The sequence below is a fragment of the Carcharhinus amblyrhynchos genome, unplaced genomic scaffold (genome assembly GCF_965287045.1).
Source record: "Carcharhinus amblyrhynchos unplaced genomic scaffold, sCarAmb.v2.hapA scaffold_48, whole genome shotgun sequence".
Classification (NCBI taxonomy): Eukaryota; Metazoa; Chordata; class Chondrichthyes; order Carcharhiniformes; family Carcharhinidae; genus Carcharhinus; species Carcharhinus amblyrhynchos.
Window position 1 is genome coordinate 1,861,570 of NW_027649789.1, and position 23,979 is coordinate 1,885,548.

The 23,979-nt window shown below is 45.7% G+C and overlaps 1 protein-coding gene across 1 annotated transcript in view; it reads left to right on the top strand.

Moving 5' to 3' along the window:
• The window catches only part of LOC145337415 (NACHT, LRR and PYD domains-containing protein 3-like), a 64,547-nt gene that overhangs the window by 38,783 nt on the left and 1,785 nt on the right, over window positions 1–23,979 (top strand). Inside the window, exons 7-9 of the mRNA XM_080182189.1 lie at window positions 7,878–8,048; window positions 17,491–17,661; window positions 23,240–23,407. Coding sequence (XP_080038315.1) covers window positions 7,878–8,048; window positions 17,491–17,661; window positions 23,240–23,407 — 510 coding nt within the window. The remainder of the gene's footprint in view (window positions 1–7,877; window positions 8,049–17,490; window positions 17,662–23,239; window positions 23,408–23,979) is intronic.

Below are 23,979 nucleotides of genomic sequence, written 5' to 3' on the forward strand. Positions count from 1 at the left end.
TTTTTTTTAACCTCTATAACTCTTACAGTATTGTAACCCTTCAATTAAAATGCAGGGACAGTTTAAAGTGAAACCAGACAGGCAGCTTTGTTTAACATGAAGGGAAATTAAAGTTTTGGCCCTTTCTGAGCTCACAAGCACAGAAACACAAACTAAACTTAAACTCAGGTATTATTGTCCAATGCCCACAAACATAAAACTATTTCATAACAGTGAAGCCCAAGATTCTGTATTCTTTATTAGCTGCTACCTACACTTACCCTTCTAAACTCTAACAAGTACAAGCCTAGTTTATTCAGCCTCTCCTCATAGCTCAACCCCCTCAACTCCGGCATCAGCCTAGTAAACCTCCTCTGCACTCCCTCCAAGGCCAAAATATCCTTGCGTAAGTACGGCGCCCAAAACTGCACACAGTACTCCAGCTGCGGCCTCACCAGTGCCCTATACAGCTGCAGCAAGACCTCCCTACTTTTATATTCAATCCCCCTTGCTATGAAGGCCAGCATCCCATGTGCCTTCCTGACCACCTGCTGCACCTGCAAGCTGGGTTTTTGCGACTCATGCACAAGGACCCCCAGGTCCCTCTGCACTGTCGCCTGCTGCAGTTTTTCTCCACGTAAGTAATAATCCATAGTCTGAATCATGTCCCTATTAATATTGGACATTGTTTTTCATAACATAAATAGTGATACTAAATATACCATTGCTATCAGTATTTGTGTTATTAAAAACACTATCCACTATTGGTAGACATATAATCAGCTTAGGAGCAAAGTTGGAGACCATGAAATAAAAGAGACAAAGGCAGGCTGGACATGAAGTTATCTGAGTGTCACTGAGCAGAGACTGATAGCCAAGTTCTGCACACATGAGGACGATCTCAACAGGGATCTTGGGTTCATGTCGCACTATCTGTAACCCCTGTGACTTGCCTCGGTTTGCAAAACCTCACTTACTGTACTGTCTGGAGACAATACACATCTCTTTAACCTGCGCTCAATGCTCCTTCCACTCACATTGTCAGCCACTTTAGGATTTGAACAGCAGGTTAGGTGTAAAGATTCGCATTCTAATCAGTAATCTGTAAACTGTCTGTGCTTTATACACTCTGTCTGAGGCCAGAACTCTCCATTCACCTGACGAAGGGGCTAACCCGAAAGCTTGTGAGTTTACTATCAAATAAATCGGTTGGACTGAAACCTGGTGTTGTCAGACTTTTTACTGTGTTTACCCCAGGCCAACGCCGGCATCTCCACATCCTGACAGGAAACAGGCAGGAGAGGTGAACTGTACCTTTTCATTTACAGGAAGCTGACAGTGGGCTTTCCCCAGCAACCAGTACTCTGTTACTATGATTCATTCTCTTTACATATATCACCAAATGAGAATTGGCTTTATCTAAAAATGAGATGTGAAGCTCCAGCACACGGCCACCAGACCACGGAGCGGATGTAGCATATGATAGACCGAGCTCCATCATACCAAAACCAATGGATCAAATTAGAGGTTTACTGTCTTACCATATCCAGTCAGAAATAGCGTTAGACATGCCACAAATGTTGGACATGTCGTTTACATTAGGCAACCTGGTGGCACAGTGGTTAACGCTGCTGCCTCACAACGCCAGGGACCAGGGTTCAATTCCAGCCTTGGGTGACATCATGTGTAGAGTTTGCACGTTCTCCCAGTGTCTGTGCGGGTTCCCTCTGGGTGCTCCAATTTTCTCCCACAGTCCAGAGATCTGCAAGTTCGGTTGATTGGCTATGCTAAATTGTCCCTAAGTGTCTCAGGGTGTGTAGTTTCGGGGGATTAATGAGTCCGATATGTGGAGCTCCAGAGATAGGGCCTGGATATGATATTCTTTCAAAGAATTGGTGAAGACTCGATGGGCCAAAGGGCCTCCTTCTACACTGTGGGAATTGTATGATTCTGTAAACATACCACAAGAATTCCATCATTATTGATGAGGGAACCCAGAGCATCAGTGCCATCTTCAGCCAGAAGTGCTGAGTAGAATGATTAATCTCAGCCTCCTCCTGAGGTTCCCAGCATTACAGATATCAGTTTGATTCACTATGTGAGGTAAAGAAATGACTGAAGGCACTGCGTACTGCAAAATCTGTCAGCCTGGCAGTACCCCAGCAATGGTACTGAAGAATTGTGCTCCATAACTAACCATTCTCCGAGCCAAGCTGTTCCAGTACAGTTACAACACTGGATCTACCGGACAATGGGGAAAAAAGCAGGACAAATCCAATCTGGTGAATTACTACTCCATCAGTCTGCTCTTGATCATCAGAAAATGTGGAATCCTTCCAATGCCTCATGATCATCACTGCAGGAGTTCCTCAGGGTGATGTCCGAAGCCCAACCACCTTCAATTGCTTTATCAATGTCCTTCCTTCCATTATAAGGTCAGAGTGAGGATGCTCACTAATGATTGTACAATGCTCAGTACTGATCACAATTCCTCAGATACTGAAGCAGTCCATGTCCATAAACAGCAAGACCTGAACAAAACAGAAAATGCTGGAAAATCCCAGCATCCTGACAGCTTCTGTGGAGAGGGAACAGCGAACCCTTCGAATCTGGGTGACTCTTCGACAGAGCTAGAGTCTTAAGGTCTGAAGAACGTTCAGACTTAACCTGAGAAATGGCAAATAATGTTTCACCACACAAATGCCAGGGAAGGACCATCTCCAACAGAAGGGAATCAAAACCATATTCCCTTTACACTGAATGGCAGCACCATCACTGAATCCTCGACCGTCAACATCCTGAGTGGTGGGGGGTGCACTGGGACCATTGAACAGACGCTGAACTGTAAACACTGTGACTCCAAGGGTAGATCACAGTCTGGGAATTCGGAGATGAGGAACTTGCCTCCTGTCTCCCAAATTGTTGCCAAAGGCACAAGTCAGCAGTGTGATGGAATCCACTCATCTTGTTGGACTGATACAGGTTCAGAAACACTGAAGAAGCTCATCCAGGGAAAAGGAGCCACTGGATCAGCTGGCCATTCACCAAATTAAACATTGACTGTCTCTACCACTGACACACAGTGGCAGGATTTTACCACATACAAGGTGGAATGGAGCAGCTCACCAAGGTTCCTGAGACAGCATCATCCAAACAGGCACTATCCATAACTGAGATGGGCAAGGATATCAGAAGGATGGAACACCAACCAGCTACAGATTTCTTTCCAAACCACACACCATTCTGACTTGGAATATATTGCTTTTCCATCACTAATGTGGGATCAGAATCCAGGATATCCCTTCCTAACGGTTTTACAAAGAACAACACAGCACGGGAAACAGGCCCTTCGGCCCAACGAGCCCGCGCCGCCATCTTAACAATGTATTTTTCCTACACCTCCCTTGACCCGTGTCTATGCTTATGGTACCCCCATTGGAAACCAGATTCAGGGGAGAATAATTTAGGGACAATTTGTTACACCAATCAGCCTAAGAGCACATCTTTGGGATGTGGGAGGAAACCGGAGCACCCGGAGGAAACCCATGCAACCACAGGGAGAATGCGCAAACTCCCACAGACACAGGCCCAAATCCATGTGTCTGCACAACAAACGGTGATAGTCACTGAGCTGTTGTGGTGCCCATCTGCTGGTCCAGTTTTAAGCATACACAAATGACGTGAAGTACTAGGCCACTCTCGAAACATCCAAGAGCAGCCCACGCACGACCCACCGTGTGCATGCCCCTCGGTAGACAACAAGGTGGACCGACACACCTGCGGAGTAAAAGAGACAAAACATCAACTCATGTAGCATTAGATTTCCAGGAACATCCCGAGGCTCTGATCCTTATTTAAAACCATTTCCTACAACCCTCCATCCCTGTTTCGCTCATGTGCCTATTTAAGTAAACCTTAAACAACTCCAGCGTGCCTGCCTCCACCACCTTACTTGGCAGTGCATTCCATACCCCCACGACCCTCTGTGTGAAAAACCTCCCTCTAGCATCCAAATTATACTTCTCCCCCCTCACCCTAAGCTCATGGCCCCTCGTGATATTTGTCTCCAATCTAGGAAAAAGCCTGCCAGATTTTGTACCAGATGCTGTGCAGAATTTAAGATGGCGGCTCACCACCTCCTTCTCAAGGGCAATTGGGGATGGGCTGCAAGTGTTTACATTGCCCGTGATACCATCATCCCCTGAAATAATTAATAAAGACCAGCGCTACCCACTGAAGGGATGGGTAATTGTGCCTGTGTGTAACCCAAACACCGTCACAGAGGAGAGAGAAAACAGCTGCTACAGAACAAATTGTGTGACCATTGCACAGGCCAGAGGAATTCTAAAGATAGATCTGGTGGAACTATTCAATATACCCAGCGAGGGTCTCAATGTCCTGGTGTTATGCTGTGTTCTCTACAACCTGGAGTTAGAGTGGAGAAGCTTTGAACAAAGTGTGATGCAATACAGTGTTGACCAGATGCTTCATGATGAGGAACCCCATGGACCACAGGCCAGGGACATGGGATATGTGTCAGGGAGGATGGAGATTCAGTAATACAGACATGTTCTCCATGGACCTTAACTCACACAGCCATTCAGTGTAATAAATCTTCCACCATCTCCAGCACTGTTACTGTTTCTGTGAATGTTTTATAATTTCCCTGGAGCCGTCACTACATGAAACAAAGACATTGGAATTGTATTGAGCTCATTCAGTGCTGTATTTCCCATCTCACATTCCCAGTGAACTGTTAAAGACCCAGTAATATGGTGAAGGATTTATTTAGTGGTGTTCCATCTCTGAATTTACTGAAAATACAAAATAACAAAGTGACCGGTAACAACAAAGTATAACACTGTGAAACCCAAGGAAGCAACCCCACCATGACATCCATCCTCATCCCCACACTTTCTACTGAGCTACAGGCAGGATCTTTATCTCTCTCCTCGGGGAATTTCGATGACAGTGGCCTTTGTCCTCGGATTTCCTGAGTCCTGGAAGGATCCAGCCGACTGTGAATCCTCTGCACAGATGCTGGAGTTGTCTCCATCATCATAGCTTCATGAGGTGTTTCTGTTACAGTCGGAACAGAAGAGGACCCACTGCCCACACCAGGGCCATCCTGAGAGGAGCTCCCAAATGCTGCAGGCAGCCGCTCTTCTATCCATTCAGGCCAAACTGGACACTCCTTGTTCAGCTGGGAAGTCCTGACAGTGACTCCAGGCACATTTTCCCACCCCTCCCACAGCCCGTGTTCCACAGAGCTCCTGGAGGTGGTGAGAACATGCAGCTCATGTGTATTTGCTGTGGGTGATAGGCTGGATGTGACTCTCCATGAAGGTCACCAATCTCTCTGTGGAGGATGTTATTTGTGCTCATACCTGAGACATGGTAACACTGCTGGTCTGGATTGACTCCTCCATCCTTTGTGTATGGATACATACAGCCTTTGGAAACTCCACCGGGTGTTAAAATACCTTACACTGCAGCTCCAGTATCTGCTGCATTGTTAAAGATTCCAGTCACATTTCACCTTCCACAAGCTGGCTCTGCCCTCTCCCCTCAAGAGTGTGAGTGAACTCAGCTATTGCTGCCTCCATCAGCTGCTCGGGTTTGTGTGTGCTGTCCTGTGCTGCCAGATTGTAACCCCTTTGCTACTCGTGTGAGACAGTATCTGCTCTGGCGGATGTTCTGGGGAATAATATGACAATCCATCCTCTGACAACCCCTCCTCATCTTCAGAGCTGCACACCCGTCTCCCGCTCACCACAACTGTTGATTTGAGAGACTGAAGAATGTTAGAGGGTAATGCACATTCCAACATGTCCTGGAGACTGTTCCTAACCCAGAGCTCCATCTGACCAATGGTGAACACACAAGCACCAGGTTTTGGACTCAGCAGCAGAGCCTCTCCTGTGCCCATCACTCACTCCCTCACTCTCTCTGGATCCACAACCCATCTCACCATCAGCGATTCCCCACCTAGCCTCCAGGTCTCCCAGTTCCAGCACTTCATCCTCCATTGGCATAAGGATAACACAATCCAGACACACTCACTCTTGGCTCCTTCTCTGACGCTCTGTGCCCTCTTCTACAAGCACATAAATTTCCATTGTTACTCACCCATCAAAGACACACACAAGCCTATGGTGCTGCCAGACTGCCCATCATGGGCCCACCAGGATGGTCACTCAGTGTGGGCAGTACAGCAGTCATCTCTGACTGACCGGAACCCTTCACAGAGAGGCTGACATGTTCCTGAAGATTGATGCTGCTGTTTGGACATTGCCAGTGTCTGTGGAAAGAACATCTCCAACCAATTTCTCTTCCATCCTTATTCACAGATCAGCCTGTAAGTTTAACGCTCACCTTGTCAGAACATATCAGGTTATTGATCCTTTTGCCTCACTGCAGCCACGTGCTGGCTCAGCAGTTTCTATCCAGACTTGCTTGGGTTGATGTGACAGGTCTCCTCCTCCAGTCCTGAGGGAACAGAACCTCCCTCCAAACCGATATAGCCTTGAGAATTTCCAGGGAAGTGTCAGTGAATTGGGTTTAATCTGCCTTCTGCCATTTCAGCCCTTTGTTCATTAACCAGGGCTCCCTCACTGCTCCCTTCAGAGTCTTTAAAAGTGCTGCTGGCTGCCTTTAAATCTGGTGCCAGCTTTGCCTGAATGGGATCTTCCCCTGCAGCCAGTGGTGAAGCTCTGGAATACACAGGGTTTTGGGGGAATGACACTTAGTTGCTCATTCGGAGAGTCAGTGCAGACACAATGGGCCGAGTGGCCTCCTTCTGCTCTATAACAATTCTGTGATTCTGCCTGTGCTGCCTGAGTGGACGGATTCCCCTAACCTGTCAGATATTAATGCGCCCGTTCTGGTTATGTGTGGGGTTGGTTAGTTCAGTTGGTTTGGTGTCTGGAGTGTGATGTGGAATGATGCTAATGTTGAGGGTTTGGTCCTCGTACCGGCTGTGGGGTTCATGGAGTCCCACCTCCTCCCAGTGCCCCACGTTTACTAAGTTGTGTCCCTGAAGCTACATGGAACAAATTGTCTCTCTCTCTATTGGGGAGAAATATTAATATTTCATTGAGGACTATGGATACGAACACTGTCCACACGGCAACATCACCAACTTCCAGCTGAAATATCGATACATTTCCAACCATTATCTTCACAGAATTGTTACGGTTCACAATGAGGCCATTTGGCCCATCGTGTCTATACCAGCTCACCAAATTAGCATTAGGAATGTGTGTCATTCTCCAGCCTTTTTCTCGTATCCTTGCTCAATGTTTCTATTCAAATAATCATCTAATTCCTTTCTGACAGCTTCGATACAGCCGACCTCCACCACAGTTCCCGGCTGTAATTCCAGAACCGAACCACTGGCAGTGTGAAAAAGGTTTCTCTCTCATCATCTTCAACCCCACCACACACTCCATTCCTGAGCCACTGACCATCCCATGTCCCTCCCTGTGACTCAGGGTACGGACATGGGAATCCTGTGCTCTTCCCTTTCACCATCATCCTTTTTGTCATTTAATCACTCCGGCACTTCCATTTTGTTCTTTCCTTGTCACCCGCCCATCCCCAGCTCCCTGTCACTTAAAACAATTTAATTCACTGCTACTTCCAATTTCTAATTTTAGCTAATTGAACTGAAACTAAATCTGTTTGTCTTCACAGATATTGCCTGATCTGATGAGAGTTTCCAACATATTTATTCATATTTCAGATTTACAGCATTAATATAATTTTGCCTTTTGTGTGAACTGATGTTGTGTTTCTTGAATGTCCTGCACTGTACATTATTATTGTTAATGATCTTATTCTTAAAAACACTGGGGATTTACCCTGATTCCTGTTATTTTTCTCTCTCCGATCTCCAGTCTGAATCGTAATGATCTCACCGATTCTTGTGCCAAGGACCTGGCCTCTGCTCTCAGTACAAACCGCTCACTGATAGATCTGAATCTGGGTGACAATAAACTGGGAGATTCAGGAGTGAAATGGCTGTCTGTGGCTCTGTGGAATCCAGACTGTAAAATACAGAAACTGAAGTAAGTAGTAGCCTGTATGAGATTGTGTTTATAATAACTGAATATTCAACAATATAATTTCACCACTGGTATTTGTATAAAAACACTGCCCATTACTATTGGCGTCAGTTATGAATAAGGAAAACTGCTTTTCCTCTGAATAAAGAACAAAAGAACAAAAACAGCCCGGGAAACAGGCCCTTCGGCCCAACGAGCCCGCACTGCCATCCCAACACCACCAGTCCCCCTCTCCACCCACGACCCCTGTCAATGTTTTATGGCCATCCACATTGAGGGAATCTGATTTAGGGACAATTTATTCCTGCCAATCAGCCTAACAGCACATCTTTGGGGTGTGGGAGGAAACCGGAGCACCCGGAGAAAACCCACGCAAGCATGGGGAGAATGCGCAAACTCCCACAGACACCGGCCCAAATCCATGTGTCTGCACAGCAATCAGCGATAGTCACTGAGCTGTCGTCTTGCCCAGTATCTTGTCCAGTTTAGGCACACACTAACGACATGAAGCACTAGACCAATCTCGAACAACCAAGAGCAGTCCCAGTATGACCCATCGCGTGTATGCCCCTCGTTGGACACGAGGTGGACCGACTAAAACCAGTGAATGAAAAGAGAAAAAACATCATTATCATACCAGATCCATTTATATTACCAGGGACGCCCCAATGCTAATGACCCTTATTTAAAACAATCTCCGATATCCACCCATCTCCAACCCACTCATGTGCCTGTCTATGTTACTCTTAAAGGACTCTAGCGTGTTTGCCTACACCACCTTACTTGGAAGAGCATTCCATACCCCCACTACCCTCTGTGTGAAAAACCTCCCTCTAATATCTGCGTTGTACCGCTCCCCCCTCACCTTAAGTCCATGGCCCCTTGTCCTACGTGTCTCTATTATAGGAAATAGCTTACCTCTGTTTACTCTATCTATACCCTTCACAATCTTATATACCTCTATTAGATCCCCCCTCAGTTGGCGTCTTTCAAGGGAAAAGAGCCCCAATTTCTTCAATCTTTCCTTATACCCCAGTCCTTCCATACCAGGCAACATCCTGGTAAACCTCCTCTGCACTCTCTCCAGAGTCTCCATGTCCTTCCGGTAGTAAGGCAACCAGAACTGGACGCAGTACTCCAAATACGGCCTAACCAACGTTCTATGCAACTGCAACATTAGACTCCAGCTCTTATATTCTATACCCCTTCCTATAAAGGCTAACATACCATAGGCTTTCTTCACCACACTCTCCACTTGCACTGCCACCTTCAAAGACTTGTGCACTTGCACCCCCAGGTCTCGCTGCGTTTCTATACTCCTTACGGGCTTACCCTTTATCATATAACTCCCCCCTACATTATTCCGGCCAAAGTGCATCACCTCACATTTATCCGGATTAAACTCCATTTGCCACGTATCTGCCCAATCAACCAGCCTATCAATATCCCGTTGTATTGCCAGACACTGCTCCTCACTGCCTGCCAATCCAGCCATCTTGGTGTCATCAGCAAATCTGCTGATCACACCACCTACTCCCTCTTCCAAATCATTTATATACACTACAAAGAGAAGAGGTCCCAGTACCGAGCCCTGTGGCACACCACTAGTGACAGACCTCCAGCTAGAAAAAGACCCCTCCACTACTACTCTCTGACTCCTCTTTGCAAGCCAGTTCTCTACCCATCTAGATACGTGACCCTGTTGCTTCTCTGTCTGACTCCTGTTGCTTCTCTCTCTGATCCCTGAGCAATGGGATGTCAGTCCCACAGATCCTTATGTTGAGGGTGTGGGGGAATAATGTTATGGTGCACCCTCTGAGGTTCTCTCCTCCTCCTCGGATGTGCACAGCTCTCCCCGGACACAGCATCCATTGATTTGTGAAAGGGGGGAGAGTGAATAGATGACAGTAAATGGAGGACAGGACATGGTGGTGGAGTCTCGCTGTTAGTAACAGATGACAGTACAGCAGCGAGAGGTGAACTTAGTTCCAATGATCAAGATGCAGAATCAGTTTGGGTCGAGATAAAAATTAACAAAGTTAAAAGGTCACTTGTGGGAATCATTTAATCACCCCTAACCATATTCAGAATCTCTGACACAGGAAAAATAATGGGGTCTTGTAAAAACATCCTGCAATAATCACGGGTGATTTTAACATGCATATACAAAGATGAACAAAGAGCCATACAGCACAGTAACAGGCCCTTCGGCCCATCAAGCTTGTGGCAGTGACTCATTCTTATTCAGACCCAGTACTTGTTGCTCATTTGCAGTTTCTATTCCTCTGTTCATCTCCCGTTCATGTTTCTATCGAGATAAACCTTGAACATTGGTTTCATAGAACACAACAGCACAAACAGGCCCTTCGGCCCACAAGTTGCGCTGATCATATCCCTACCTACCAGCCCTATCTGTAACTCTCAATCCCATGAAATCCCATGTACTAGTCCAGAAGTCTTTTAGAAGAACCCAGTGAGTTCGCCTCTGCCACCACTGACGGCAGCCCATTCCGCTCACCCTCCACCCTCTGAGTGAAAAACTTACCCTTAACATCACCTCTGTACTTGCTCCCCAGCAACTTAAATCTGTGTCCTCTCGTAGCGACCATTTCAGCCCTGGGAAATAGCCTCTGAGAGTCCACCCTATCTATTCCTCTCAACATTTTATAAACCTCTATCAGGTCGCTTCTCAACCTTCGTCTCTCCAGGGAGAAGAGTCCCAGCTCCCTCAACCTATCTTCATAAGGCATGCCTCCCAATCCAGGCAACATCCTTGTAAATCTCCTCTGTACCCTTTCAATAGCTTCCACGTCCTTCCTATAGTGAGGCAACCAGAACTGCGCACAGTACTCCAAGTGGGGCCTGACAAGGGTCTTATAAAGTTGCAGCATTACCTCCCGACTCCTAAACTCAATCCCTCGATTAATGAAGGCTAGTACACCATACGCCTTCTTGACCACATCCTCCACCTGCAAGGCCGATTTAAGAGTACTGTGGACCTGGACCCCAAGATCCTTCTGCTCTTCAACACAGCTAAGACTCCTACCCTTGATATTGTACTCCTGCATCCCATTGGACCTGCCAAAATGGACCACCACAAATTTATCCATGTTGAAGTCCATCTGCCACTTCTCCGCCCAGTCTTGCATCCTATCTATGTCACGCTGCAACTTCTGACATCCTTCCAGACCATCCACAACACCACTGACCTTCGTGTCATCGGCGAACTTACTAACCCATCCCTCCACTTCCTCATCCAGGTCACTTATGAAAATGACAAACAGCAAGGGTCTAGAACAGATCCCTGGGGCACTCCACTGGTGACTGACCTCCATGCAGAAAAAGACCCATCCACAACCACTCTCTGCCTTCTGCAGGCAAGCCAGTTCTGGATCCACAAGGCCAAAGCCCCATGGATCCCATGCCCTCTCATCTTCTCAAGAAGTCTTGCATGGGGGACCTTATCAAACGCCTTGCTGAAGTCCATGTAAACCACGTCTACCGCCCTTCCTTCGTCAATGTGTTCAGTCACATTTTCAAAGAACTCAACCAGGCTCGTAAGGCACGACCTGCCCTTGACAAAGCCGGGCTGACTATTCCTGATCATTCTAAACCTCTCCAAATGCTCATAAATCTTGTCCCTCAGAATCCTCTCCATCAACTTACCAACCACTGAGGTCAGACTCACCAGTCGGTAATTTCCCGGGCTATCCCTGTTCCCTTTCTTGAAAATAGGAACCACACCCACAATCCTCCGGAACCTCTCCCGTCTCCATCGACAATGCAAAGATCATCACCAGGGGCTCTGCAATCACTTCCCTCACCTCCCACAGTAACCTGGGGTACATCCCATCCGGTCCCAGCGACTTGTCTATCTTGATAGAATTTAAAAGTTCCAATACATCCTCTTTCTCAATATCCACATACTCAATCTTTTCAGTCTGCCGCAAACCTGTAATACAACGACCCAGATTATTTTCCACAGTGAATACCGAGGTAAAGTATTTATTAAGCACCTCTGCCATTTCTACTGGTTCCGCACAAAATTTTCCCCCTTCACCTTTTATAGGTCCTATTCCTTCACATCTCATCCTTTTACTCTTTCGTGCCTGCTTCCGTCAACTTCACTGGCTGTGCATTCGAGGCACCCACCACCCTCTGTGAAAACTTTCCCTACACATCTCCTCGAAACTTCCCCTCTCTTGCCTTCAAACTATCCCGTCTTCTGGTTGACCTTTCCACCCTGGGGAAAAGACTCCAACTATCAACCATGTATTTGCCTCTATCAGGTCACCCCTCAGTCTCTGTCTTTCCAGTGAAAACAATCCGAGTTTATTCAACTTCTCTTCATACCTTAACCAGACCAGGCAACATCCTTGTAAACCTTCTTTGCACCTTCTCCGAAGCATCCACATCCTTCTGGTTATCTGGCGATCAGCACTGCACTCAATATTCCATATTGGGCCTAACTAAAGTTTAATACAGCTGTCACATAACTTGCCAACTTTTATACTCGATGCCCTGGCCAATGAAGCAAGCATGCTGCATGCCTTGTTGACCAAGTTATCCACCTGTGTTACCACTTTCAGGGATCAGTGGACAAGTACGCACAGATCCCTCTGTATGTCAATGCTCCTGGTGTTTTACTCAGACAGGGAAGGCTGGGGGACAACCATGTGGAGTTCTATCAAATTATAGAAAGAAATCTTTCTCTTTCGTTTTAGGGGGCAATAATCAGTTGTATTGATTTAATGCATTGAGCAGAAGTTCCAGAGGAGAATTGAAGATGGCTCAGTGGTTAGCATTGCTGCCTCACAACATCAGGGACCTTTGTTTAATTCCGGCCTCTGGTGACTGCCTGTGGAGTTTGCACGATCTCCCCGTGTGTGTGGGTTTCTGTCAGGTACTCTGGTTTCTCCCACAGTCCAAACTAGTGTAGGTTAGGTGGATCGACCATGCTAAATTATCCCTTAGTGTCCTAAGATGTGTAGTTTCAGTGGATTTGCCATGGTAAATGTCCAGTGATAAGCAGTTGTGTGGGCCTGGTTAAGATGCATCTTCGGAGAGTCAGTGTAGAGTGGATGGGGCGATTGGGAGCCTTCTGCACAGTGGGGATTCTCTGGTTCTGTGGAAATGTTTTTTCACCCAGAGGGTAGCGGGAATCTGGATCTCACTGTCTGAAAGGATGGTGGAGTCAGGAACACTCACAACATTTAAGAAGCATTCAGACAAGCACTTGAAATGCCGCAGCGTACAAGGCTATGGAGCAAGTGCTGGTAATGGATTAGAATAGATTGGTGCTTGATGGCTGACACAGACACGGTGGGCCGAAGGGCCTCTTTCTGTGCTGAAAACCTCTATAAAGGCCCAGGGATTGGAAGTTATGAACCAGAACCTGAATTTTCACTGATTCCTATTATTTCTCTCTCTGATCCCAATGCAATGAAGTGTCAATCACATTGATTTCTGTGCCCTGGGTATAGGGCACATGTGACGGTGATTCTGAGGACCCATTCACATGCTTTCAGGGGGACAGATGTCACCCCAGTCACACAACCCTTGATTTGTGAGGAAGAGGAAAGAGTGAATGGAGGCAATTGTGAAGACGCAGGCCAGAAACTCCAAGGTGTTTTGTGAAGTTAGCCTGGACCTTTGGTTTTATATTTGATTTTGGTATTGATGAGCATGAGGTGTTTCACTCCAGGTATGAATCAAGTGACCCACTAGGATGCTTTTATCAAACACAGTTTATTTAAGAATGCAGTTAGAATATAACAACAAGAATTAGCATAACCTTTACCAATTGCAAGGCTTAAACATGACACAGTATAACTCATAACAGCTAGCTATCTCTGTTGTTCCAATATAAAGCAATACCCACAGACATACACCCTTCTCCAACATTAGTTAGCACAAAAACAAGTATGCTCACGTGTTGCCAATTTCCAGCTTTTTAACACTTCCAGACAGCCAATCGACAGTTGTTTTCAGAGAAGGATTTAGCCTCCGAGCAGCCCAATTGCAGAGAGGTAACCCCAGTCTCTGACAGCTTCCAACACAGCAACACTTCAACAGCAAAAACTCCAACTTCAGAGAGGGAAACAGCACTGCTGTTTGTCTTAACTTCAAGCAGCTTCTGAAAGCAGAATAAAAACTAGAATGTTCTGTGAAAAATAGCTGTCCCTCAGTCACATGACATAACCTGTCAGTCACCCCCAATCAAGCTCTACTCTGCTATCCCAGGGGAACACTGAAACAACAGAACACTGCATTAGTTCAGATTAAAATCAACATGATGTCAATTATACTGCTTCAGTAACAATAAAGGAAACCGGTTACAGATAGCACGGTGCGGACAGCATAACCTGCATAGAAACATGATTAAAATAGAAACTAGAAGCAGGAGTCGGCCATTCAGCCCTTTGAGCCTGCTCCACCATTCATTTTGTTCATGGCTGGTCATCAAATTCAATATCCTTCAGTCCTCAATATATATCTTCAAGGAATAGTTATAATTCAGTGTACATTCCAACAAGTCCTTCAGCTGGTTCCATGTGACTGGTGATAGAACATAGAACATTCCAGCGCAGTACAGACCCTTCGGCCCTCGATGTTGCGCCGACCAGTGGAACCGATCTAATGACCCTCAAACCTAAACTATTCCAATGTTATCCATATGCCTATCCACTGACCATTTGAACACCCTTAAAGTTGGTGAGTCCACAACTGCTGCAGGCAGGGCATTCCACGCCCTTACTACCCTCTGAGTAAAAAGAACCTACCTCTGACATCCGTCCTATAATTACCACCCCTCGATTTAAAGCTATGTTCCCCTGTGTTAGCCATCACCATCCGAGGTAAAAGGTTCTCACTGTCCACCCTATCCAATCCTTTGATCATCTTGTGTGCCTCAATTAGGTCACCTTGTAACCTTCTTCTTTCCAACAAAACCAACCTTAAGTCCCTCAGCCTTTCCTCATAAGACCTTCCCACCATACCAGGCAACATCCCGGTAAACCTCCTCTGCACCCTTTCCAATGCCTCCACATCTTTCTTATAATGTGGCGACCAGAACTGTACGCAATACTCCCATGTGCTGCCGCACCAGAGTTTTGTACAGTTGTTACATGACCTCACGGCTCCGAAATTCAATCCCTCTACCAATAAAAGCTAACACACCGTACGCCTTCTTAACAACCTTATCAACCTAGGTGCCAACTTTCAGGGTGCTATGCACATGTACCCCGAGATCTTTCTGCTCGTCCACACTACTGAGAGTCCTTCCATTAGCCCTATATTCTGTACTCCTGTTATTCTTACCAAAGTGAATCGCCTCACACTTTTCCGTATTAAACTCCATCTGCCACCTCTCAGCCCAGCTCTGCAGCTTATCTATGTCCCTCTGCAAACTGTAACATCCATCCTCACTGTCTATAACTCCTCCAACTTTGGTGTCGTCCGCAAATTTACTAATCCATCTTTCTACACCCTCATCTAGGTCATTTATAAAAATGACAAACAGCAGTGGCCCCAAAACAGATGGGCACACACGCTCTGTGTTGTGGGTACAAGAGAATCTCCTGCACCCAACATTCAACCACTTCCGTCAGCTCCACAACAAATATCCTAAACAGTGACTTTCCACCCTGTCAGCTGTTCCCCCAGCTCCAGCACTTTGAATTCTAGGTGTAAGGATTACAAGATCTGGACGCTGTCACCATTTTCAGTTCATTTTTCTGGCGTTTTGTGCTCTCTTCTACAGACACATAAAGTTCCATTGTTACTCTTCCATCAAAGACACAAGCCTCTGCTGGCGACAACCTGACTGACCATCGTGTCTACACAGGGAAATGTCTCCTGCATGTGACCATCTCATTCTCACGGTGCAAGAGTTATCTGACTAACCAGACCGCTGCAGAGAGAGACTGACATGTCTCTGACAGTCGATGCTGCTGTCTGGGCATTTCCTGTGTCTGTGTGGGGATGGCCTTTCTACCATTTCACTTTCATCCTCATTTGACCTCATATCCCTCTGCTTACATGTTATAGGATGCTTCACCACCTTGTCAGAACATAGCAGGTTCTTCATCCTTTTGCCTCACTGCAACCATATAACCCACGCCTGCTCAGGTCTCCGGCAATCTCCATCCCGTTATACTTGGATTGATGTGGCAGATATTCTCCAATCCTGAGAGAACAGAAATTTGCTCCAAACTCACGTAGCCTTGGGGAACACGACCAAGTGTTGCCAAGTACATCATTGAATTGAGTTTAACCTTCCTCCTCCTATCTCAGCCCTGTGTTCAGTAACCAGGCCTTCCTCTCTGCTCTCTCCAGAGCTGCTGCCTATGAAATTACTGCTGGTGCCAGCATTGCCTGAACCGGGACATCCCCTGCAGCGAGTGGTTAATGGCTGGAATTCACTGTCTGAGAGTGTGGTGGAGACATGTTCAGTTGAAAATTTCCAAAGGGAATTGGATTATTATCTGAAAAGGAAGAATGTGCAGGGTTACGGGGAGAATTTGGGGGAATGACACTTGGTAAATTGCTGATTCAGAGAGTCAGTGTAGACAGTGTGGGCCGAATGGCCTCCTTCTGCTCTGTAACAATTCTGTGATTCTACCTGAGAGAGATACCAATGGCCCTTAGTGGACACTGGCTAAATTAGCTAACCCTGTTAACACTGCAACATCACCAGCTTCCAGTTAAAATATCGATACATTTCCAACCATTATCTTCACAGAATTATTGCCGAGCACCACGAGGTGAAATGTGTCTGCACCGGCTCACCAAACTAGTATTAGGAATTTGTCTCATTCTCCTGCCTTCTCCTCGTATCTTTACACATTGTTTCATTCGAATGTTCATCGACTGCCCTCTGTTATGCCTCGAATCAGCCTGCCTCCACCACACTTCCAGGTTGTACATTCCAGACTCGTACCACTGGCAGTGTGAAAAAGGTTTCTCTCTCATCATCTTCAACCCCACCACACACTCCATTCCTGAGCCACTGACCATCCCATGTCCCTCCCTGTGACTCAGGGTAAGGACATGGGAATCCTGAGCTCTTCCCTTTCACCATCATCCTTTTTGTCATTTAATCACTCCGACACTTCCATTTTGTTCTTTCCTTGTCACCCGCCCATCCCCAGCTCCCTGTCACTGAGAACAATTTAATTCACTGCTATTTCCAAGTTCTAATTTTAGCTAATTAAACTGAAACTAAATCTGTTTCTCTCTTCACAGATATTTCCTGACCCGATGAGAGTTTCCAACATATTCATATTTCAGATTTACAGCATTAATATAATTTTGCCTTCTGTATGAACTGAAGTTGTGTTTCTTGAATGTCCCGTGCTGTACATTATTATTGTTAATGATCTTATTCTTAAAAACACTGTGGATTTACCCTAATTCCTGTTATTTTTCTCTCTCTGATCTCCAGTCTCTGGGGTAATGATCTCACTGATTCTTGTGCCGAGGACCTGGCCTCTGCTCTCAGTACAAACCGCTCACTGATAGATCTGAATCTGGATAACAATAAACTGGGAGATTCAGGAGTGAAACGGCTGTCTGTGGCTCTGAGGAATCCGGACTGTAAAATACAGAAACTGGGGTAAGTAGCAGACTGTGTGAGATTGTGTTTATAATAACTGAATATTCAACAATATAATTTCACCACTGGTATTTGTATAAAAAACACTGCCCATTACTATTGGTGTCAGTTATGAATAAGGAAAATTGCTTTCCCTCTGACTCCTGTTGCTTCTCTCTCTGATCCCTGAGCAATGGGATGTCAGTCCCACAGATCCTTATGTTGAGGGTGTGGGGGAATAATGTTATGGTGCACCCTCTTGAGGTTCTCTCCTCCTCCTCAGATGTACACAGCTCTCCCCGGACACAGCATCCATTGATTTGTGAAAGTGGGGAGAATGAATAGATGACAGTAAATGGAGGACAGGACATGGTGGTGGAGTCTCGCTGTTAGTAACAGATGTCAGTACAGCAGCGAGAGGTGAACTTAGTTCCAATGGTCAAGATGCAGAATCAGTTTGGGTAGAGATAAGAATTAACAAAGTTAAAAGATCACTTGTGGGAATCATTTATAGGCCCCTAACAATATTCAGAATCTCTGACACAGTTTACAGGAAAAATAATGGGGTCTTGTAAAAACATACTGCAATAGTCACGGGTGATTTTAATCTTCATATACAAAGAAGAACAAAGAACCACACAACACTGTAACAGGCCCTTCGGCCCACCAAGCCTGCGGTGACTCTTAATCCTTATGCAAACTCAGTACTTACTGCCCAGTTTATATTCCTCTGTTTATCTCCTGTTCGTGTATCTATAAAGATACATGTTGGACATTGGTAACATGCCTGCTTCCATCACCTCCATTGGCAGTGCATTCAAGGCACCCACCACCCTCTGTTTGAAAAGTTTTCCATAATTGTGTATACCTCCATCAGGTCATCCCTCAGCCTCCCTTTTTGTAATGAAAACAATCCGTGTTTATCCAACCTCTCCTCAAAACTTAACCCCCCCCTTGACCAAGCAACATTCTGGTGAACCTTCTTTACATCTTCTCCAAAGCATCCCCATCCTTCTGGTATTGTGGCAAACAGAACTGCAACCAATATTCAAATGTGGCCAACCAAAGGTTCATACAACCATAACATAACTTGCCAACTTTTATACTCGATGCCCCAGTCGATGCTGTCTGCCTTCTTGACCACCTCATCCACCTGTGTTACCATTTTAGGGATCTGTAGACTTGTACACACAGATCTCTCTGTAGGTCAATGTTCCTATGGGTTCTTCGATTTACTGTATAAATCACTCAGATTGTCAAAAGTTGAATAGAATATTAGTTCACAGAATGTATTCAAGTAATTTCCTGGAGAAACACGTTCCAGTGTCAATCACAAAACAAGCTGTTTTAGACATGGTGATGTGTAAATGTGTGGCCTTTCCAACAAAAATAGATTCCTTTCATCTGAAAAACAGCAGCAGAAGTGTTCCAACTGCTACTAATTCAAGGATTGTATTAGATTAAGTGAAGATGTGGCACTGGGATTGGCACTGCTGCCTCACAGCGTCAGGGACCCAGATTCATTCCAGTCTGTGGACTTTTCACATTCTCCCCGTGTCTGTGTGGGTTCCACCGGCTGCTCCCACAGTCCAAAAAATGTGTCGGTTTGGTGGATTGGCCATGATAAATTGCCTGTTAGTGTCCAAGATGTGTAGGTGGGGGGATTAGCAATGTAAATATGTGGGGTTACAGGAAACCGGGCAACTGTAGATCTATTAGTCTGACAGTGAGAGTATGGAAGATCCTATAATAATCGATAATAAAGGAAGTGATAACAGAACACTTCAAAATTAATGGTCGGATTAGACAGGGCCAACATGGATTTATGAAAGGCTGGAACGGTGACACAGTGGTTAACGTTATTGTATCACAGCCAGGGGCCTGGGTTCAATTCCAGCCTTGGGTGTCTGTGTGGAGTTTCTCCATTCTCCCAGTGTCTGTGTGTGTTTCCTTTGGGTGCTCCGGTTTCCTCCCACACTCCAAAGATATGCATGGTAGATGGATTCAGCATGATAAAATTGCCCTTACTGTCCCAAGATGTGTAGGTTAGGTGGATTAGCCCCAGTAAATTGTGATGTTGTGGGGAGCGGATCTTGGTAAAATACTCCATCCGAGTGTATCCTACACTCGGGATTCTACAGTTGGATGATTCACACATAAGAGGTTATTAAAGAAAATTGGAGCACATGGGATTGGGTGAAATATACCAGCATGGATTGAGAACTGGTTAGTGAACAGAAACAAGGAGTTGGAATAAATGGGTTATTTTTGGATTGACAGCCTCTAACTAGTGGAGTACGGCAGGGATCAGTGTTTGGGTCTCAGCTATTCAGAATCTATATCAATGATGTTGATGTGGGGATCAAATATAATATTTCCAAATTTGCGATGAATAGAAAACCATGTGGAAATCTGAATTGTGAGGAGGATGCAGTGATGTTTGAAGGGGATGTGGAGAGGCTCAGGGAGTGGACAAATGTTTGCCAGCTGGATGACAAGGTGGAAAAATATGAGGTTATCTAATTTTGTTGAGGAAAAAAAAACAGACATTAAGACAACTCCAAAGATATCTTGATGTTCTTGTTCATGAGATACTGAAAGCTAAGGTGTGAGCTATTAAGATAACAAATGGTATGTTAGACATTATTGTAAGAGGATTTGAGTTGAGGAAAAAGATGTCTTTCTGTAATTATATGCAGCCTTGATGAGACCAACCTGGAGAATTGTGGACAGTTTTGGTCTCCTGACTGAAGCAAAGATGTACTTGGCATGTAAAGAATGTTCACTAAAATAGGTCCAGGGACAGATGGGTTGTCCTCTGAGGAAATAAAAACACTTTGTTCTCAGGCCTTTAGAAGAATGATAGCTGAACTTATTCAAACCTATACTATTTGACAGGGTTCAATAGACCAGATGCAGAAAGGATGTTTCTCCTTGCTGGAGGGTCTGAAACCTGGGACACAGTCTGAGAATAAGGGGCAGTTATTTAGGCTGAGATGAGGGGTATTTGTTTCCCATTAGAATGCTGGTGAATCAAGGAATGCAGGGATAATGTTGGAAATGGTGTTGAAGCAGAGGATCAGCCATGGTCACATTGAATGATGGAGTGGATTTGAAGGACAGAATGGATGATTCCTGCTCCTGTTTCTTAACGTTCTTATTGCAATAGGAATGGAAGGTAAGAGTAAGAAGGTTTTGCTGCAGCTTTACACGTCCTTCATTAGAACACAACTGGAGTAATGTATATAGTGTTGAGCTCTTTACTTAAAAATGATAGAATTGTATTAGAACCAGTTCAGAGAAAGTTCACACGGCTGATTCCTGGGATGGAGAGGTTTATTTTATGAGGAAAGTTTGAGCAGATTGGAGCAATATCTGTGAAAGTTCAGAAGATTAAAAGGTGATTGTATTGAGGGGATGAGAGAGGGTGGTTCCTGAGAGGCTGTTTCCTCTTGTAAGAGAGACCAGAACAAGGGGACAGATTTTCAAATGTAATTGTCAGTCCCTTAAGACTGAGAGGAGGAGAAATTTATTTTTTAAATGGTTCCTGGTCAGTGGAATTCTCTTCCCTGGAGACCAGTGGAGGCAGAGTCATTGAATATATTCAAGGCTGAGTTAAGAATGATTTTGGATTGAGAAGTGAATCAAGGGTTACAGAGGAGCGAGCGGGAAAATAATTGTGACTACAATGAGATCAGCCATGATGGAGTCTGCTCGAGGGGCTGAATGGCCTTCTGCTGTTCCCAGTTATTTTGCTCTTATCCCAATACCTCCTTCAGACTGCTCTCTGTGATCAGTGATGGATACACAAGCTCTATGTTTTGTCCTCACCAGACACTCTCCTGTGCCCATTCATTAGGCCACCCACTCAACCCATCTCACCAGCAGTAATGACCCACTCTGCCCCCAGGCCTTCCTGTTCCAGCACTTCATCTTCCATTGGTGTAAGGATGGCAAGATCTGGAAGTCTCCACTCTTCTTCACTCATTCCCTGATGATGTTTGCTCTCTTTCCAAACACACAAATTGTTCCTCACTCATCAAACACATGCTCTAACCCAGGGTTGTCCAATGTGTGGACCAAGGGGTGAATGTGACACTCAAAGCCCCTCAATGCGGCCCCGGAGCGAGTTTCCAGAATCTCAGTCACACAGTTCAGTTTGAATGGAAGAATCTGTATGGAGCTGCTCCTCCAATCACATGCCGTTTCTTTCCCATGTTTGCTGCTGATGGGTTTTTGAGCCAATCTGCAGCAAATGTGGGAGAGAAACAATTTGTGATTGATGAGGATTAAACTCTAATCATCATCTTTATTTATTCCTCATTATTGTGCTCAGCAAGTTGTTTCTTTTCATATCCCAGTTTAGTTTTCAATTGAAATTTCTGCTGTGCCAAACTTGATCATTCTGAAATTTACTCATCGGCCCCTTGAGTGAGAAAAACATTGCCATGTGTTTGCCCAGTGAATATGCTGGTGAACCCTGCTCCAGCCTATGCTGGTGCCAGCCTAACGGACATGTCTCTGACAGTCAATGCTGCTGCCTTTGCATTGCCAGTGTCTGGGTGGAGATGTTCTTTCTACAATTTCCCTCTCATCCTTATTCACATATCAGGCTGTGCTGCACTCACCGTGTCAGAACACATCAGGACATTGATCCTTTTCCACACTGTAACCACGTGTCTGAAACCTGCTCACCTCCCAGCAACCTCCATCCAGACTGGCTTGTAATGATGGGATAACCACCTCCCATCCTGAGGGAACAGGACCTCCCTCTGAGCCTGAGCAGCCAGGAGGAGCCCCTCCAGGGAGGAATTAGTGATTGGGGGACAACCCTTGCTCTGCTTTCTGACATTTCAGCCCCTCATTCAGTAAGCAGAGCTCCCTCGCTGCTCCCTCCAGAGCTGCTGTGTTTGAAAGTCCTGCTGGCTGCCTTTGGAGATGGTGCCAGCATTGCCTGAACCAGGACTGTCCCCTGCCCAGGCTGCCTCAGTGGGCAGCTCCCCCTGCCTGCCAGCCGTTAATTGTCCGCCTCTGACAATATCACCTTCATAACTCTGCCTATCCTGCCCACAGACACACCACCCATTTCCAATCCCCATGTTGGGAATTCACAGCTTCTGGTAAAATCACAGCCATTATCTTCACCCTCACCACAAACTGCATTCCCAAACCACTGACCATCCCATGTCCCTCCCGAGCCACTCCGAGTAAGGACATGGGGATCCTGTGATTATGGTCCTGTCCCATCATCACTTTTACCATTTAATCACTCCTGTAATTCCAGTTTGTCCTTTCTTTGTTTCATCCCCAGCCACCCACCGCTGTCCCTTCAAACCTGTCAATTCACTGCCAGTTCCCAGTTCCAATGGAAGCTCAAACTTTACCCCTGTTTCTCTCTCCACAAATATTTCCCTAACCTGCTGAACATTTCCAGTTTATTTATATTTCATTTTCAGCATTGAGTATTTCCTCATTCTACAGAAATGCAAGTTGTGTTTTTGGAATGTCTCCCACAATACATTATTATTGTTATTAACAGTATTATATAAAACCCTGGGGATTGAGCCTGATTCCTGTTATTTCTCTCTCTGTTCTCCAGCCTGTATAATAACGATCTCACAGATTCTTGTGCTGAGGATCTCGTCTCCCTTCTCTGTACAAACCAGACACTGAGGGTTCTGAACCTGGGATTAAACTCCTTCACAGATCAATCTGTCCCTGCTCTCCGCCGCCTCATACTGACCTGCAGGAGTCTGGAGGAGATAAAGTGAGTGTTTCTGTTAATCTTTATTGTAATAATTAAAATATAAATGGATTTAAAATATAAATGGGCCTGAATCTTCCAAGCAGCAGCAATGGTAAGCAGATTGCCGGAATGTGTGAAAATTCCCCCAACCTGAAACTGCTGCATATTTCTCCCAGAATCTTCAGCACTGCGACACCGGGAGCTCCATCAGAGCAGAGACGGGGAAGAGAGAGCACACACCTTATTTACAGCACAGTGACCCCGCGGAGCTCCGTCAGAGCAGAGTCGGGGAAGAGAGAGCACACACCCTATTTACAGCACAGTGACCCCAGGGAACTCCGTGTTAGTTGATGGGGGAGTGAATGGGTTGGTGTGTCGCTGGATGAATGGTTAGTCAGGGAGCTGGGGAGAGGTTGGAGGATTAGTTCTGGGTGTCGGGGGAGTGGATGAGTTGTATTGTGTTCGGTTGGAGGGTTAATCGGGAGTTTGGATGGTGGCTGGGAGTTGGTCATGTTGTTGGGGTCTAAACAGATGTGGTTGTGTGGTGGGGGGTTGGGGTTGGTTAATAGCTTTGAAGAGGGTAGTGGGGTGGG